Here is an 18,291-nt window from a genome sequence, read left to right as displayed (position 1 = left end):
TCCATGAGGGTTTTATGAGGGCCCGACGTCCACAGGTGGGGGTTGTGGTTACAGCCCAACACCATGCAGGACGTTTGGCATTTGCCAGAGAACACCAAGACTGGCAAATTCGCCACTGGCGCCCTGTGCTCTTCACAGATGAAAGCAGGTTCACACTGAGCACATGTGACAGACGTGACAGAGTCTGGAGACGCCGTGGAGAACGTTCTGCTGCCTGCAACATCCTCCAGCATGACCGGTTTGGCGGTGGGTCAGTAATGGTGTGGGGTGGCATTTCTTTGGGGGGCCGCACAGCCCTCCATGTGCTCGCCAGAGGTAGCCTGACTGCCATTAGGTACCGAGATGAGATCCTCAGACCCCTTGTGAGACCATATGCTGGTGCGGTTGGCCCTGGGTTCCTCCTAATGCAAGACAATGCTAGACCTCATGTGTCTGGAGTGTGTCAGCAGTTCCTGCAAGAGGAAGGCATTGATGCTATGGACTGACCCGCCCGTTCCCCAGACCTGAATCCAATTGAGCACATCTGGGACATCATGTCTCGCTCCATCCACCAACGCCACGTTGTACCACAGACTGTCCAGGAGTTAGGTTAGGCTTTAGTCTAGGTCTGGGAGGAGATCCCTCAGGAGACCATCCGCCACCTCATACAGGAGCATGCCCAGGCGTTGTAGGGAGGTCATACAGGCACGTGGAGGCCACAAACACTACTGAACCTCATTTTGACTTGTTTTAAGGACATTACATCAAAGTTGGATCGGCCTGTAGTGTGGTTTTCCACTTTGATTTTGAGTGTGACTCCAAATCCAGACCTCCATGGGTTGATAAATTTGATTTCCATTGATAATTTTTGTGTGATTTTGTTGTCAGCACATTCAACTATGTAAAGAAAGGAGTATTTAATGAGATGATTTCATTCATTCAGATCTAGGATGTGTTATTTTAGTGTTCCCTTTATTTTTATGAGCTGTGTATTTCTTTCTCCGGTCTCTGATTTGTATTCTCGACGTCATCTACTCACATATTTCAGTGTTTATATTGGTTAGTGTCTCTTGTGGTGGTACGTGAGTATTATATTTTGATGAAATGTTTTTTTATTTGGTTGACAGAAAAAAAGCATATACAATATACACACTTTGATTTGAGACACACACACACACGCACACGCACACGCACACGCGCACACACACACACACCTAATGAGTATAATATTTTTCTTCTTCTTTCATTCAGGGAACAAGCTGCTTGCTGCGCTGGCTGCGTAACATTGACGATGAACTCCATGCACTGATAGCCGGTAAGATAGGATTATGTAAACTGTCAAAAAAGATCTCATATTGTAGAGCAGTCTTTCTCTAGATTTTGCCATGTTTCAGCTGATTACTCTGTTTTCACAATCCTCCCCCCCCCACCCCCGATCTTTCAAGGCTTCCTGGCTGGTACCTCAATGTTCTTCTACAAAAGCACAACAATATCCATGTATCTCTTCACTAAGCTGGTGGAGGTAAGATAAAATCTCTGTGCGCATGAAGCCAGATTCATACATTGTGTCACAAAAAGCAAGTGTTAAGATTTTCAAGAAGATATACACACCAAAATAAATCCCTCAGCTCGAGCATAGCCACACATTATTCTGTATCGCACAAAGTAAAATTTCACCACTCAAATAATAAAGGCATGTATTAATATGTAAAGTATTAATGCATCAATAAATACCAAATAGATAACAGAAAATTGCATGGTAATATTTTATTGTACATGTCTGCTAATGTGAATATTTGTGTTGGATAGTTTATCATTAACAGCACATGTAGTAATAATCTCTCTTTAGACCATGTACTTCAAGGGCATTGAGGCCGGACGGTTCCCTTACTTTCCTCATGCAGACACGGTCCTATATGCCATCTCCACTGCTATCTGTTTCCAAGCTGTAAGTAACGCATGCATGCCTACTCACATAAATATGCTTCATACACATTTTTGTCTTTTGTTTTGCTGAGTAAGGATATAATGTATGACTTGTTACTGTTACAGACTGTGATGGAAGTGCAGAACCTCAGGCCTTCATACTGGAAGTTCCTGCTGCGGTTAACTAAGGGCAGGTATGAATGGAACCTGCTGTGGAATCTGTCAGCTGTCAAACAATGTTGTGTTTTTTTGGTTTTTTTTGAGAATCGGTCAGAACACCAACTGCACCTTACTAAAGTGTTTTATTTTTAAATTGCGTATCCTTTTCAGAGACAAGTGGCGACTTCATTTAGCACAGTGCTTTTGTTGTTGTTACCTCTCTTTGACTTTAAAATTCCATTATGAACACGATACAGATTTTCTGATTATTAGACAAGGTTTAAAGTTGGAGTGAACATATTCCTGATGATGACTGAACTGCAGAGATGACATTGTGACGTACTGTGGAGAAATGTCATTAGTTATTAATTAGGCTGCAACTCATAATGTGCAAGAAGTAAACTAAAGTAGACCGTATGTAAGGTAGTAGCTATCCCATATAAATTTAATCAAATTCTTTCTCTTTATATTAACTATAGTGGGACTGTTTATGTTCGTGTTAAGGTAATCTGTTAAAGTTGGATTTTTTTCACGGTGGTACAGAGATTTTTTTTTTTTTTTTTTTTTTCCCCCCCTCTCCTAGGTTTGCTCTGATGAACCGACAGTTGCTTGATGTGTTTGGGACTCACGCCTCCAGGGACTTTAAAGGCTTTGTGCCTAAACTGGACCCTCGTTTCACCACAGTGCTTCCACCAGGACCCGACATCCAACTCGGCTGACCTGGGATCAGGCTCGGGGAGGGGCTTTAGGGTTAGGACAGGACGTGGACAGTCTGGCAGTTATTTCTGAAAATTTTAAGGATTTTTGACAGGTATACATTAGAAGTGGTGATGTCAGGTTATGAGATGGAAAATGCGTCGGAGGATGTAAAGCCCAAGATATGCCCAAAGCAGGGTCTCATGAGTGTCAAGTGTGGTGTTGCACAAGCACATTCACTGATTGGAATTGTATGGATACTGGTAAAATAAATGAAATGCATAATTTTAGGGCTGCAGCTAACTATGATTTTAGTACTCGAAGCTTCTACAGATTATTTCAGAGAGTCCTCGATGTATCGTTTTAACCCCTAAAATCCACTGACTCTGGCTACGGTGTGTTACGGCTGCGCCGCGGTTGGCGGAGCTACTCGCGGCCATTATAGTCAATGCTTTTGAGTCCACCAGACGCGGGCGCAGCGCGTCCCAGAAGCGGATCTCCACTCCACAGAGAAACCACATCTATTTTTGATGCAAGCAGCACACAGAAGATCGAACCAGGCAGTAAGTCAGACAAACAACGGCATAGAGAATCCGGGCAATTTTCAAAATAAAACACCCTGTGGAGTCTCGATCGTAACACAACAATAAACACGGTTAAAACGGACACAAAAAGAAATCATTTAACTACATAGCCTACATAATCCTAGTAGAAACACAAAATGCAAACACTGATTACAAAATCTAAACATATCGGCCTTAACGCGCTGGAGTCAGTGGATTTTGGAGGTAAGAAGTACTTTTGCTTGGCTCCACCTCCTCCACTTTGCAAACAGCGGCATCATAATCTCGTCGTGTTCATGCAGCGTAAGTGCGAATTGCGACAGTAATAAATGTCCGTGCGAAATGCAAATTATTTGCGTCCATACTTTTTAGTAATCAAATTAATTGATGAATCGTTTCATCCCCATATCATTTTGTGAAAAATTTAGAAGTATATTTATAATTTAAGTCTCAAAAAAACCCTTAATAGTGCAAGTAAAATACGGCTTTCTTTTGATGTAAAATCTGATTTCTCATCTTATTTGACACTGACCTGTTCCGCAAGGGATGGATCACCAAAATCAGTCAGTTCACCAAAATCACAAATAAACTCAAATTGGTTTACTGGATGGAAAAAAAAATAAAATTATTTAATTTGGATGGAATGTTATTTTTATCCTTTTAATCATAATTCATTTAGCAAATTACCTGTAGGTTTGCACAAACCTAAACTCAGTTTGGATGGTTGCTTTCATGTCAGAGGAAACTCACTAACTAATCTTTTTGGAACCGGTAGAGTGATACCTGATTTTGAAATTTAAGAGGTGAGCGAATCTGAAATGATTACTCTGATCATTTCTGAAAGTTCTTTCAAGATGATAAATGCAACTTATGAGATACATATATCTAATTGTGTAGCCTTATCAAATAATTTGTTCTGTAGTAAATGGGAGATGTATTTAGATTATGTTCTATGATGTAAAAATATGTAAAACGCGGGTGGAAAGTCACCATTGTTAACCAGTTATGTAAGGCGATTTGTTTTTCATAACTTAATTGATGTTTAAATGCATATAAGTATCTCCCCCACCCCACCCAAGTCTCTACCTTTTTGGTGTTTTGTTTTGGTTAAACTACACTAGACATTAATGATTGCAACAGAATGAGTCTTTTGTTGTTTTGTTTTTTTTATAGATGCTTTTTTTCCCACATTATCAGGGACCATCCCAAATTTTTAGGTTCATTTTGTGGGGAAGATGGAGAAGGTTAAACAAAATAGTTTGGTAATAAATCAGCTGAAAAGACTTAAGTGGGGAAAAATTCAAACAATTTCACATTGAAGACACACAAATTGACAGTTAATACAGCTAAGGAAATATAAATCCATTGTTTTACTAGTAAACCGGGGTGAGATTTGCATGTTTACTTGCGTACACAAAAGTGAATGTGTAAGAAACAGTCATATATTATGCTACTTGAAGAGATGATTCGGTCAGAGGTTGAAGGTGGAGTGAGAGCTCGGGAAGGAACAGTTTCCCATACTGTGTGCATATGTCTGAATTTCACTAATGGCCTGCTTGTAACTACAAACTAACACGAATGTGCAGCGACAAGTAATGATCATTACTCCTGCGCTGCCTCAAGATTTGGCACATGATTTCAATCAGATACTTGGAACACACAGAACAGATCAGAACACACATGTACCCTCTATTTAATGCACAGGTTGTTCAAAGGTCATAAAGGGTTTGATCAGAGAACAGCCTCAGTTTAGAACTAGCCTTTAATGTACAAATGTATTACAGAGCCAAGTCTTTGGAATGCAATGCACTGGATGAATAGCTTGAATGAAAATGCAAGGGAGATTATATTAGCAAATATATACATACAATCAGTCGAAGTCAGAATTTGCAAATGGTCTTTACACACCTTATAAGTTCTGAAACCCAAAAATATATTTTCTGCGCAAATTTTTAAAAGTTGTTACTACAGTCAACCTGTTCTTTCCATTTCATGCTCTGGAGGTGTTTGGGTTAGAAAAGATATATTAAATATTCACTAATACAGGCCAAACACAGTTCAAATTAGTCAAAAAGTTTTGGCTGTTTGTTTTTTAATTATTACTTACTGTCAGTTCCAAGGTGAAGCCTATTGCTTACACCACATTGATTAAAATGTTGACTGACGAATGTCGTGCCACATTGAAGTATTTGCTTGAAGGAATCTGTTTCTGTGAATAAAATGCACACAGCTAAATCTGCTTTTGTTTTTTTTTTAATTGTTGCTGGATGTCTGCCTAAAATATCTTTTGAGTTTTAAATATTTTATGTTCTCTGAAATCTTTAACTAAGTGACTTTGGTTCTGCAGTGAATGGAATAATGGGGGCAGTGGGAACCTCTGCGGTTCATGTAGAATTTTGGTGCTCAACTCAAAACACTATTGCATCTTAAGTTTTTTAAGTGGAGTTTTCTTGACATGTCATTCCAGGTGTGAAATGATTACAGCTAACTAGACTGAAACAGATGGGTTTTTTTTACACATTTTTGCAGTTATTTGAACTGCCTGACCTCCACACCAGAAGCAATGACTGTAAAAATATATATATATAAATGAATGAATGGGAGCACAAAATTCATGTTTAGACTAAATGACATGTTAGGGGAAAAAGTGATATTAACTAACTATAATGTAGAATTATAAAAATGTTGTATATTACAATATTTCTTAATGATGATTGATTGATTTCAATCCTGAGTTTGTCATATTTTAAATTTATTTTAAATTTAAACCAAAGAAACGTTACCAAAGAGCAAACCTTGGGCTTTTGATCTTTGTCCAGGCAGAGGTTTTCAGCCTAGGGGTAGTTAATAATTAATCGTTAAGTTGGGGAGGGGGGAAAACTCATATCTGTTCTCTGGGTTTCTCTTAGCTTGTGAAATGTCAAAGTCCTCAGGACCCACATGATCATGACCATAAAAAAATCCTCCATGATTTTGGAAACCTTTCACTTAACCGCACTATTATAACAATGAGCCAATGAGCTTTGCTGTGGATACACATGGCACTTGGAGGATGACTCCTAAATGAACAGAATGCAATGAAATTAACTGCTCTTAGTAAGCTAATACTACCAATAAGGAGGACTCATTTTTCTTTTGCACAGCCCATGAACGATATTTTTTTTGTAGAGGTCAAATTTTTACTTTGTACACAAGGTATGCAGAATTAGTGTGCAGATTTCCATGAATTTTGCTGTGTAATGTCAAAGTCCTCTAAAATGTCTCTGGTAATGTCAGCAGGGCTAAAAAAGCTGTTTTTTTAATAAAAGACCCCTGGTCTCTCTAGTGCCACCGTGAGGCCAATATTCCCACTTGTACACAAGAAATCTAATGGGCAGCAACACAGCTATGAAATTTATTAACTAACTGACTAAATCTATTCTCTCCAGAGGAGCTTTCGTCTTCCATCACCCTCGGGACAACACATGAGCATGAAATCTTTTTTCTATTATTTACAAGGCTACGGTGTCTGCGATATGTTTATGGAGGGCAGCGATGAGTGCACCATGCTTTCAGTTTACTTCAAATGCACACGAAGAAGTCCACAACGGAAGTAAGTATGTCTGTGTCAAGTAGGCACGCGTAAGCACTTCTGTTTCATGATATCCCACTCAATGTAAAAGCGTTTCACGACCACAAAGAAAATACATCAGAATACACGGGGAATTGTATGCGTGTGTACTGAAATAATAAAGAACATATATTTTATGCTTCTGTGCAATTTTACAGTGCACCACAGAAACCATGACTCAGACGAATCAGGAACTCCTTTTGGTCCTGTTTATTCTGGATAATCCACAGACCTTAAGTTTACAGTTTTCATTGTGAACTGTTTTCTACCCAAGGTAAATATAGTGAAAACTTTAAAGAGTTGGGGACAGTGACTACCGGTAAGTACATTTACTCAAGTACTGTACAAATTTCAGGTACCTGTAGGATACTTTACTTACAATTTTCTTTTCACGACACTTTATACTTCTACACCACTACATTTCAGAGTGAGCTATCATATCATATAGATATCTTTTTCCTTCACTACATTATTTTAAACAGCTTTAATAGTTACTTTACAATTAAGATTTTTACACAAAAGACATATTAAGAGTTTAAAAAATATGATGTTTTGTTATAAAACTACCCAACAGTCTATACAAGTACAGGTGAAATGATAAGTCAGTTGAGAGTCAGATTTGCTACTTTTCCTTTTAATTATTTGAATGTTTTGTTAATAATGTTGAGCTTTGGACTATTGGTGGGAAAAAAAACAAACTTTGGGCTCTGGGTAACAGTGTTGGCATTTCTCACTATTATCAGAACAATGAATCGATTAATGGAGAAAATAATAATTAATATTATAATAATAAGCAAAATAATTGTTAGTTGCAGTCCAATACAAAATAGTTCAAAATGTGCTCCAGCTCAACAACTGCAGCAGAAAAAAGCGTAACAGTAAAAATAGCCTACTTTTAATACTTTAAATACATTTTCCTGAATATACTTACATACTTTTACTTAAGTAACATTTTCAATGCAGAACTTTTAACAGAGTAATTTAACAGTTTATTAGTACTTTCAATAAAGGATCTGAATACTTCGTCCACCACTGCAGTTGTTACAAAATGTCACCACTGTACGGTATGGTGGACTTTTTAAAAACCCTTTTACCCCTTTTACTAAATACTGACACAGTATATTCAAATTCGTGAGGCTTTATTTTGAAATTTTAGACAGGAAGTCTTCAGTTCCCCAACACAAGTGGCTTTTGCTCTGTCTCATTTCACACTACCAACGCTAGAAACTACAAAGTTACTCTAGGAAACGAATACTTTTACGATTAATGCGTATTCATGGGGGGTAAGAATAAACAGCGAACTAAAGGAAATGTTCGGGTAAGTATCACTTTCTGTAACGTAACGTACAAGGTTAAAGTAAGACTGCTAGCAACAAGCCGACCACAAGCTAATGTAAACTTCATGTTAACAGTTAACGCTAACGCTAACTTACGTGTGGCTGTGTTGTCCCAACTCTTTCATAACCACGACGTGTCTGTCTGGGCTAACGTCACTGCTTTTATGAGATTTTCTATAACCGCGCGTTTCTCTCCCGCTACCAGCCGTCCAGTAGCGGTCGAGCTGCTGAGGTACTGACCCGGGAGGGAGGTGTCATCCCGGGGTTTGTGGGCTTCGACTCAACGGTCACGGAGCTGAGTTACGTCCCAGCTGTCCACGGCGCGGAGGACATAGACAACCTGGTTGATGCTGATTTCAGACTGGTGCTCAGGAAACTCTCGAAGAGGGATGTTGTCACCAGACTGAAAGTGAGTTTAAACGTCAGCTAACTGCACGGTCTTCTGTGCAGCCACACACAGGTACCATGCAAATATATAAAACATCTATGTTACAACCTTTAAATAACATAAAACACAGTGTTCATGAAACATGAAAAGCTATCTCATCTGGTGTGTTGAAGTCACCCCAGAGTGTTTTCCAGGTCCAGGTGTGTGTCTTGATGCTGTGTACTCTTGTCAGGCTGTGCAGGACTTTGGGTCCATGTGTCAGGAACGGGATGCTGAAGAGGTTAAAGGGGTGCTGCCGTACTGGCCCAGGATTTACTGCAAGATATCAGTGGTGAGCTGGTCATTCACCACACAATCATGAAATGCCCTTTGTTTACCTGTGTCACATTACTTTTAACATTCTGGAAATAGTGCATAATTACACAGTCTATCATTATAGATATTTGATCAGTCCCATCCTACCCTAGCAAATGAAAGAATTCAGTTAATGATGGGGATGGGGTCATATTAAGGAAGACACTGGACTTTAATGTGTGTGAGTGCAATTGTGTGAGGAATTGTGTCTTTGTCGTTAATGTCTATCAGGACCATGATCGCCGGATCAGGGAGGCCACCCAGCAGGCCTTTGAGCAGCTGGTGCTGAAAGTGCGTCGCAGCTTGGCCCCCTTTCTGAAGAGCTTGATGGGCCACTGGATTCTGTCCCAGTGTGACACTTACACACCGGCAGCCTCTGCTGCGTGTCAGGCCTTCCAGGCCGCTTTCTCACCCACCAAGCAGCCTGAGGCTCTGAGCTTCTGCAAGGATGAGATCCTTAACGTGAGTTATAGTGGCTTTTGGAGCGGACAAGGGGACTTGCGCTGTAATGTACTGAGCTAAATGTAACAAATAGTTATTTTTTTAATATTGCAGGTACTTCAAGATATTTTGTTGAAGGAAACGGCAGACACACTGAGCGATACACAGTAAGTTAACAGTTTAAATCAATATAGCCTCTGTGTGAATTCCTCTCACTATTCACGGCAGCACAATGATAGTATATTCTCTCAGAGTCACGGGTTCCCCCTGTTCTCTAGAAGTGTGACAGAGGAGGAGCGAGAAGCCAAATATGTGCGCATGCTGACCAGTTCTCTGCTGGGGGTGAAGAGACTGCTCTTCCTGCTGCTCCAGGATGACAGGAGGGCCCTGGAGCAAAGACTAGCACATCTTGTGAACTCCGGGAAGTTCTGGAAGTACAGCAAACACAAGACACCACAGGTAATGGCATTGAATAGGAGTAGGACTGCTCTGCTAACAACAGATGTTGGAATGCGTATGCATCTAATTCATGAACTAATTCATCTGATACTGGAACATAATGCACTCAACTTTCACTCAACTAAAATAAGCTACTGAAGGTTTATTCTTCCCCTTGAATTTCATATATTATAAATCATAAAATCTTGAGTGGGTTTTTGAGTAAAGTTTGATAAAGTATCTGAATTTTTCTTTGGATTCATGGAATTTATCTCCTGTTACTGTTGCTACATTTCTATGTTAGATGTAATGGCAAAATGTTAAAGAGAAAACTGTTTTACCATTAAGTGAACTAATTCTTCATTTTAGTTTAAATTTTGTTAACCAATCTGTCCCATACCTACACTTGAGTTGACTATACATAAAATGATAAAACTACGTGAGATGTTAAATTATATCTGTTTGTGCTGGCAAATGCCACCTAATATACACACAATAACCTGTTGTGAAGAAGATATTTGTCTAATTAGTATTCGCCTCCCCCTCTTAGGTACGAGGGGCCTTTTTCGAGATGATGTGTGCTCTGTGTGAGTTCACTCCAGAACTGGTCCGGTCTGAAGCAGCACGGCTCTGCCCAGCCGTCCTCCTCAGCATTGAAGACACAGATCCGTTGGTGCTGCCTCCTGTGTGGGAGGCTGTTCTCCACGTTGTGTCCACAATCCCTGTAAGCTTGTGTTATAAACGATGATCTCACATATACAATAATGTTAATACCATTATATTGTTAGGTGTTCTGTAATGTTGCCTACCCTCTATGTTATTACAGTAGATTTAATAGCTAGTGCTAGGAGAGGCTATATTACCCAGCACTCACAAATGTTTATATACCAATGTAGATGTGTTTCATGTTGTACCAACTTATAGTTAAGTTAGCATCTAATCTTAGATTTTCCATTTGCTATTTCAGGATTGCTGGACACATGTGAATGCCAAGAAGGGCTTCTTACCTAAACTTTGGGTTCTGCTAAAAGAGGGTGGCAAAGGCATGGCTAAAGCACTCCACCCTAATCTAATGCCGCTCCTCAGCAAGCTGCCCCAGGAGGTGACCGATCCGACAGTGGACTTCTACACCACCTTCTTCACTTCAGTCATTCAAGGGTAATTTGTTTCTGTGTGTGAGTTTATGTACGCGTGGGTTGGGTGGTAATGTTATCGTTGGATTTTAGGGGAACCATATTTTGACAATATGCTTATATTATCATTTTAGAATATACTGCTATCATTGTTTATTTTTTTTTTATCTCAGAAAACCAGTAATTTCAAGTATTTGTTTGAGGAATATTTCCTGATGTAATGCATAACAGTTGATTGCACTGAGCAGTAATTTGATTTGATTTTGCATAAATGTACCACACGTTTAGATATATTGATACAAAATTATACATTTATTGCTAATTTTATAACTTATAAATCGGAATTCCTGTGTCAAACTATTTTTAAGTTACTTTGTGTTTGTCTCAGTCTGTCTAGTGAGCGTGCAGTGACAAGCCCATCGGAAAGTGCGGTTATAGTGACTTCTGCTGTTGAGTGCTTGAGGTACTGCATAGTGCACAATACAGAAGAAGAGCAGGGTCACAAAAAAATACGGACCATGCTTATTTCACAGCAGGTGGGATCACACAGTTGCACATTCTTGTCCCATTATGTCGGATGTACTTCATTCCCTACCTTACATTGTTTTGTTGTTTGTGTTTTTGTAGCTTCTACCACTACTAGAAAAGGCTCTCGGAAATCCCTCCCTTCAGAATGGTCCTCTTTTCCTTTTGGTCACTGAAATGCTTGTTTCCTGGGAGAAGAGGGCAAGTTTACGTAGTAATGGAGAAGCAAATGACAGCAAGGATGTCTTTCAAGGGCTCCTGGCAGACTTCTGGGAGGGGCTTGGTCTTTTGTTCGTGCGTTGTGTCGACAATGAGGAAGCAGATCCACAGGCGTTGGAAGGGATAGCCACCTTGCTGCAAGTGAGTTTAGTTTGAGGGAATGACACAGCAGATCAATATGGCTGTTGGAGCCATTTATGTCTTAAAAAGTGGCCAAAGTGAAACAGAAAACCTTATGCCTAAAATAATCTATTCTACCTTTCTTCTATGTCTGCAGGTAATGCGTTACCCCGAGAGAATAAAAAGGAAGCACATCCAGAAGAAGAAATCTGTCAATATCTGTTTCTCTAAACCGGAGGACAATGAGAAAACTGAAGTTGAGGGAGATGGTGTTGATAAGCCTGTGCAGACAATGTCGGAGCTTGTGAACGAGAAGGCATTTGGGTCCCCTCAGACCCAGCATTTTGAGGATGTAGTGTGCCAGCTGGCGCAACTGTGCCTGGTGCATGTGAATGAGAATAACTCTGAGAGACATCTTGTTTTCCTCTCCCTTCTCCTGCGGTCTTTCCACACACAGAGGGTCTTCAGTGTAAGTCCTATTTATTTATGTCAGAATACAGATGATAGTGAATTTCAAGGTCAGTCGTGTCTATGTTTGTAAGGTGTTCTGTGAGTTTAAGCATTTCTGGTCAGCGAATCTACAGGATTTTTACGAACCATGAATTTAATTTGTCTTTGTAATGGCCAAATCTGTGAAAAATATGTACAATTAAAAGGGATGAGTATAAAATCTTGTGATACACAACACTTTGAAAAATTGCTGCCAGTAATTGTATTTGCAGTTTTCAATGAATTAGCTTCATTGGCGTGATAACAGTGGTAAGGCCATTTGGATTAAATAATGCAAAGGATTAACTTTTACTTTCAATTCCTTAATGCAGTTGACTTTTTCCTTAAACTTTGCCTGTCTTAGACATTGGTCGAATTGGATGAAAAAATAAGTAAGGACGGTGAGCAGAGGGACGAGTTGAATATAAAAAATCCAGCAATGCAGTTCCTGCTGGAGCGGGTGGTTGTGTGGCTGTCCGAGAAGGGCCGCAGAGACACTGAGCACCTGGTGGAGATGGTCTTCAGCTCCCTCTACTGCTGCAGCTGGCAGGAGACCACCCGCATCCTCAACCACATCACCACGGTAACAGATGTCAGAACATATGACCTGATGTTGACTCACGTTTCTTATGTGCAGTGTGATGATCCCTCTCTTCTCGTAGCGTTCAACTCTTAATTTTGCTGTTGTTTCTTTACTGACGTTCATGCTCTGCTCTTTGCTTTCTAGATGGACTTACACTGGGGAATTGTCCTGCAAATTATACAGAGGGTAAGTAATATTCAGACCTTTATCAATGTGTGCTATCTACCTATCCATCAATTTTACACCGTGATAAATGTCTGTGCCACTCTGCTGTCCGTCCTGTCAGGCATGTGTAGATCCTGAGACTCTTAAGAGCTGTAGAGATTGGCTGAAAGGTTCAGTTCTGGGCGAGCAACTCCTGGGATTGACTGAGGAACTGTGCAAGGTGGGACACAGCTCTTCCAGTACCAGTTGGATGCTTATCAGTATCGTCCTCTCTCAGCACCACAACAATGGTAAACACAAACACACACACCTTTTAATTAAAATTTAAAAAAATATATATTTTTTTTTTTACAGTGGTTGTCATTTTTGTCAGTAAATAGAAAATATCTTCTGTGGATCAGTATCTAATCTATATAATCATCCGTTTGTGTGTTTACCTGTACAGAGCCTCTGATAGGGGAGGTGTACATGGAGAAGATCTTAGAGAAGCTCCACGCCACTCTGTCTGAGACCAAGAGTCTGTCTGATGCAGGCAACATGGAGCCACTCATCTCCTTCATCTGTGATGTGGCCTCCACATTCTTTTCTTCTGTACAAGACTGTCTTCTGCTACTCTCTGCTGAGGAACTCTTGCTCACGGTCTTCCAGCTCACCGCCCAGGATCAAACCCACACTCACCTGTCTGGTAGGTACTCACACATTGCACAAACTTATATTCTTGTTAGGTAAGCTAAATGACAAATTTTTGTTGATATCGCTTTGAAAGACTCACTTTTAGATAAGCTGAGGAAAGTGTGTATAGCTGGGGTCCAGTCATTGGTCCAACACTCTGAAGATGAGGTCAAGGAAGGTGGTTTCCTGCACAGTGCAGCCCTTTGGGTGACAAACCAACTACTCACCGTCTCTATGGACATTAAAAGGTAACAAATCACTTGTAATTTTTAGAAACCTGGGTGGGTTTGTCAGTAGTCCTTCCCCTAATTTAGGCCTGTTCAATGTGTATGAAACAGTGCAACCATAACCTAAGAATCTGTGTGAAGTCTTCGTTATACTTGGAGCTATCTCTTCTTGGTGTTATACTTTAGTTTGCAGGTTCTAGTTCTGGCTGTAGAGAGCCTAGTGGAGACAATCATCTCTGACTGCGATCAGGACTCCCCCTTCCTCGTCCAGTTCTTTTCCCTATTGACACCAAGCCAGACAGAATGGACAAGAATCAGACAAGCCTTACCTCCTCAGGTGAGCTGGCCAATCTATCATCCTTTTCATAATAATAACAAATTCAGGCACTAGCACACATTGGTTATTGAGAACTTGCTATGGAAGATTTCTGCTTTTATTAAATCCTCCACACAAAACACTTGACATTCATGAGTTGCCCTTTGTTCTGCCCTCTGCAGTGGGTCAAAACTCCCTTACTGGCCAGCCGTCACAGAGGGATTTGTGAAAAACCCTCCATGGACATCTGGAAGTTTAGGGTGTCAACGTGGCTGCCAGCCCACCTATGTGCCTGTGCCCTGTTAGGAAGGGTGACTCGGACGGTTGCAGTCATAGTTCATGACCAAAAGGAGGCAGAATATCCTTCACACCTGCCAAACCTTAAGTACACAGGTACACGCACATACACAAAGAACATCAACTATATTTCTCCGTGACATGTCATACATGTATATGTCAATCTGTTTCTTCTTTGACAGTTTCAGAACTGTTGTACGCACTGCAGTGGTGTAAGGAGGTAGAGTACAGCCCTACAATAGTGTCTGCCTATCACAGCCTGCTGACTGACTGGGGGCTGTCAGATGGACTCCACAGCCATGTTCCAATGAAAGATCTGTTGAAGACACTCTACTCAAGGTGAGCTACACTCTAATTTTACAGTTAATTTAGCACTCAGCAGAGTAAACGGAAACAAACCCACATAAGATCAACACATGTAATGATTTTCTACAACAACAGAGCTTTCAGTCTAAACATTATCGGCTGTCAATAAAAGTAGCTTTTAAGAAATGTAATAAATGTATCGGCTTCTGAAGAAAGAAGACGACAAGTCATCAGCACTGATTTTTATGCACATGTTTATGTTATGGCAATTATTTAAAACAATATCCATTATACTGTGTGTATTGTATTGTTACCCTGTAGGTCAGTGGAGGATGGAGGTCTATGGTCTCTAACTCTAGAAAACTACATCCACACCAACAAATTGGCAGCCACTGGCAGTGCAACCGTGAGGAAGCTTTACGGCAGTGCAGACAGGTTTGTTAATCTGAACTTTTTAATGTCTCATTCAAAGCTGTTATATGACCTCTCTTACCGCTGTGTCATATAATGAATATTGTCTGTGTTTGATCAGTTTGTTTCCAGTGTCTCCAAGTAAACTGAGCACGCTGCAGGTGCTCTGCCCCACCATGACCAAACAAGACAGAGACGCTCTCATCACTCTGGCTACTGCCGGAATAATCAACTGGCAGGAGAATGACAGTGAGAGTACACACACAAACACACACATACATAATTATAAATCCATTTTTATAAATGAACAAAACAAATGATAATTTTGTATTTCTATGTGTCACAGATGTGTATGGGTGTTTGGCGGTGCTGCTGTGCTGTCTAAAAGCCAACACACAAGTAGAGGAGGAGGTTGTGCAGGCTATCCTGGCCACCGTGATGGAGTGGAGGAACAGCAAGGACGACTGGTTCCTTTTTGGCAGGTAATGCATTTCTGCAAACCACGCAAACATTTCCATTTCCATCCTTGATAGACTGTTTTCTGCGTATATATGTACATTTGTCACATCTTTGTACTTCAGTGACCTGTCTACAGCTACTGCAGAACAGTTGAACCTTACTGTGGAGATGATGCGTTTCCTGTCCTGGCTGGTAACTCACTGTCCGACAGTTCTCGGGGGCAGCCAGTGGGACTTCTTGCTCTGCTCTATGTTAGCCTGGTTGGAGGTGAGGCAAAGGGCATACATATTGTGTTGTTTTGTGACTTTAAGATCAGTGGCCACGGTCAGCTACAGAGTAGGGCCTCAAATAGCTGGTTCAGGATTCAGTTTCCATGACACCAGAGCAGGATGAATGCTTCCTGTCACGGTGTTGAACTCTACTTTGCTTCCTCTGTAACAAAAAAGTAATATTTTTGGTTTTATCGGTTATACATTTTCATCAACTGTAGTTCTTTATTTATGGCTTGGATCTTCTGTCCCTTTAACTTTATTTGTTTTCTTCTGATCTCAGACTGCCAGCGAGAATGTGAGCAGTCTATGGAACCCATGGGTGCAGCTCTTTATGTGCGAGAACGCTGCATTGATAGTGAAGCTGAACCAGTTCTTCACATCATCTTTGCCCGATGAAAAGGAGAAGCTTCCGGCAGAACTGGCTGGTGAATGGACAGACTTCTTTGTCGAGGGAATCTACAACCTGTTGTTGCCTCTGCCTATCAAGATCACAGGTGTGTGTGTGTGTGTGGATTTAATTTCACTTTGCCTCACCCCAGTCGTTGCAGTATACATGCTGTTAAGGGAAAGTTATCTCTCTGTTTGTTGTCTAAATGCAGAAGCTTTCACTGAACCAGATGACCCTGTGTTCCCTTTGGCGGTACTGCAGTCAGCCGGCGTTGCTCTCACATATGTGCCTGTGCAGCAACTAAAACAGAACTCCCTGCCTCCAAGGTTCATAGCGGACCAGAATACAAACCTACCAGAACCCCTCCAGACGCTCCTCAACACTTTCTGTCCTCTGCTGCTGTTTAAGGCCAGGCCTCTGCAGATCACTGTCTACCACTTGTTAGAAAAGTAAGGATTATGTTTGAAAGTGTGTATCCTTTCCTTAAACTAAAAGGGTTGCACTGTGTTTTGCTTGAAGTGTCACACCTATTCTGAGATCTTTAGGGCCCTGCAGGAGGTTGGGAATGATTGCCTCATGCTCACCACAAGATACTAAACTAAGAACAATAAATATACTTGCTTATTGTCAATACAGGGTCATGCCTCAGCTGCCCGAGTGTGATGGAGAAGGTGACAACAACAAGTCGGATGATGACAGAGATGAGCCATGTCTGTAAGTCGGTGTGGGGGAGATCATATTACTGTGGGTTTTACCTATATGTGATAGTTTGATAGCTTCTTGGTATTGTCACGTGAGTTCTTACAGTACTAGACTTTGATTTTTGAGATTCAGATTACAATTCTGTTTAATTATTTTGTGTTCAGTTCTCCTCCAGCATCTCTGATGGCCATCCTGACAACCTGTGAGGAACTGTGCGATAGCATACTGGCAGGGATTCAAGTGGGAGAGTTTGCGGTGGTCCAGCCTCTCAGTGTGGAGTACTCCTGCATCCTGGGGTACTTGCTGGCCTGGAAGCTGCTCCTCACTTTTTTCAAGTCCTCACCCTCCCATGTGAGTCATGATACATCCAGGCCACAGATATTTGGTACAATATGTTTGCTTTTTTATGTTGATGTCCTTGTAGTTTGGGTGTATGAGAGTGTATACAAGCAAATACATCTACAGTGAGGAAAATAAGTATTTGAACAGCCTGCTATTTTGCAAGTTCTCCCACTTAGAAATCATGGTGGGGTCTGAAATTGTCATCGTAGGTGCATGTCCACTGTGAGAGACATAATCTAAAAACAAAAATCCAGAAATCACAATGTATGATTTTTTAACTATTTATTTGTATGATACAGCTGCAAATAAGTATTTGAACACCTGTCTATCAGCTAGAATTCTGACTCAAAGACCTGTTAGTCTGCCTTCAAAATGTCCACCTCCACTCCATTTATTATCCTAAATTAGATGCACCTGTTTGAGGTCGTTAGCTGCATAAAGACACCTGTCCACCCCATACAATCAGTAAGAATCCAACTACTAACATGGCCGAGACCAAAGAGCTGTCCAAAGACACTAGAGACAAAATGTTACACCTCCACAAGGCTGGAAAGGGCTACGGGGAAATTGCCAAGCAGCTTGGTGAAAAAAGGTCCACTGTTGGAGCAATCATTAGAAAATGGAAGAAGATAAACATGACTGTCAATCTCCCTCGGACTGGGGCTCCATGCAAGATCTCACCTCGTGGGGTCTCAATGATCCTAAGAAAGGTGAGAAATCAGCCCAGAACTACACGGGAGGAGCTGGTCAATGACCTGAAAAGAGCTGGGACCA

The 18,291-nt window shown here is 40.9% G+C and overlaps 2 protein-coding genes across 3 annotated transcripts in view; both read left to right on the top strand.

Moving 5' to 3' along the window:
- Positions 1-3,050, top strand: part of tmem135 (transmembrane protein 135) — a 7,497-nt gene extending 4,447 nt beyond the window's left edge. The window contains exons 11-15 of the mRNA XM_046039903.1: positions 1,231-1,294; positions 1,425-1,501; positions 1,829-1,927; positions 2,032-2,099; positions 2,648-3,050. Of these exons, the coding sequence (XP_045895859.1) occupies positions 1,231-1,294; positions 1,425-1,501; positions 1,829-1,927; positions 2,032-2,099; positions 2,648-2,783 (444 nt within the window). The 3' untranslated portion in view covers positions 2,784-3,050. The remainder of the gene's footprint in view (positions 1-1,230; positions 1,295-1,424; positions 1,502-1,828; positions 1,928-2,031; positions 2,100-2,647) is intronic.
- Positions 3,051-8,104: 5,054 nt separating this feature from the next.
- ltn1 (listerin E3 ubiquitin protein ligase 1) overlaps positions 8,105-18,291 on the top strand; it is a 13,889-nt gene continuing 3,702 nt past the window's right edge. Inside the window, exons 1-27 of one of the 2 annotated variants that reach the window (XM_046040402.1) lie at positions 8,105-8,251; positions 8,476-8,679; positions 8,891-8,989; positions 9,244-9,474; positions 9,568-9,620; positions 9,735-9,912; positions 10,442-10,615; positions 10,859-11,049; positions 11,413-11,560; positions 11,652-11,909; positions 12,046-12,357; positions 12,742-12,960; positions 13,105-13,146; positions 13,247-13,415; positions 13,571-13,810; positions 13,892-14,045; positions 14,211-14,361; positions 14,523-14,733; positions 14,820-14,976; positions 15,265-15,378; positions 15,476-15,603; positions 15,701-15,836; positions 15,936-16,080; positions 16,366-16,579; positions 16,685-16,922; positions 17,110-17,187; positions 17,340-17,526. In XM_046040402.1, coding sequence (XP_045896358.1) covers positions 8,210-8,251; positions 8,476-8,679; positions 8,891-8,989; positions 9,244-9,474; positions 9,568-9,620; positions 9,735-9,912; positions 10,442-10,615; positions 10,859-11,049; positions 11,413-11,560; positions 11,652-11,909; positions 12,046-12,357; positions 12,742-12,960; positions 13,105-13,146; positions 13,247-13,415; positions 13,571-13,810; positions 13,892-14,045; positions 14,211-14,361; positions 14,523-14,733; positions 14,820-14,976; positions 15,265-15,378; positions 15,476-15,603; positions 15,701-15,836; positions 15,936-16,080; positions 16,366-16,579; positions 16,685-16,922; positions 17,110-17,187; positions 17,340-17,526 — 4,473 coding nt within the window. In that variant the 5' untranslated portion in view covers positions 8,105-8,209. Of the gene's footprint in view, positions 8,252-8,475; positions 8,680-8,890; positions 8,990-9,243; positions 9,475-9,567; positions 9,621-9,731; positions 9,913-10,441; positions 10,616-10,858; positions 11,050-11,412; positions 11,561-11,651; positions 11,910-12,045; positions 12,358-12,741; positions 12,961-13,104; positions 13,147-13,246; positions 13,416-13,570; positions 13,811-13,891; positions 14,046-14,210; positions 14,362-14,522; positions 14,734-14,819; positions 14,977-15,264; positions 15,379-15,475; positions 15,604-15,700; positions 15,837-15,935; positions 16,081-16,365; positions 16,580-16,684; positions 16,923-17,109; positions 17,188-17,339; positions 17,527-18,291 lie in introns of both variants that reach the window. The other variant, XM_046040401.1, reaches the window with a different exon arrangement.

The sequence above is a fragment of the Micropterus dolomieu genome, linkage group LG23 (assembly GCF_021292245.1).
Source record: "Micropterus dolomieu isolate WLL.071019.BEF.003 ecotype Adirondacks linkage group LG23, ASM2129224v1, whole genome shotgun sequence".
Taxonomy (NCBI): Eukaryota; Metazoa; Chordata; class Actinopteri; order Centrarchiformes; family Centrarchidae; genus Micropterus; species Micropterus dolomieu.
The sequence above is the reverse complement of the archived record's forward strand: the minus strand, read 5'-3'. Positions and strand labels throughout refer to the sequence as shown.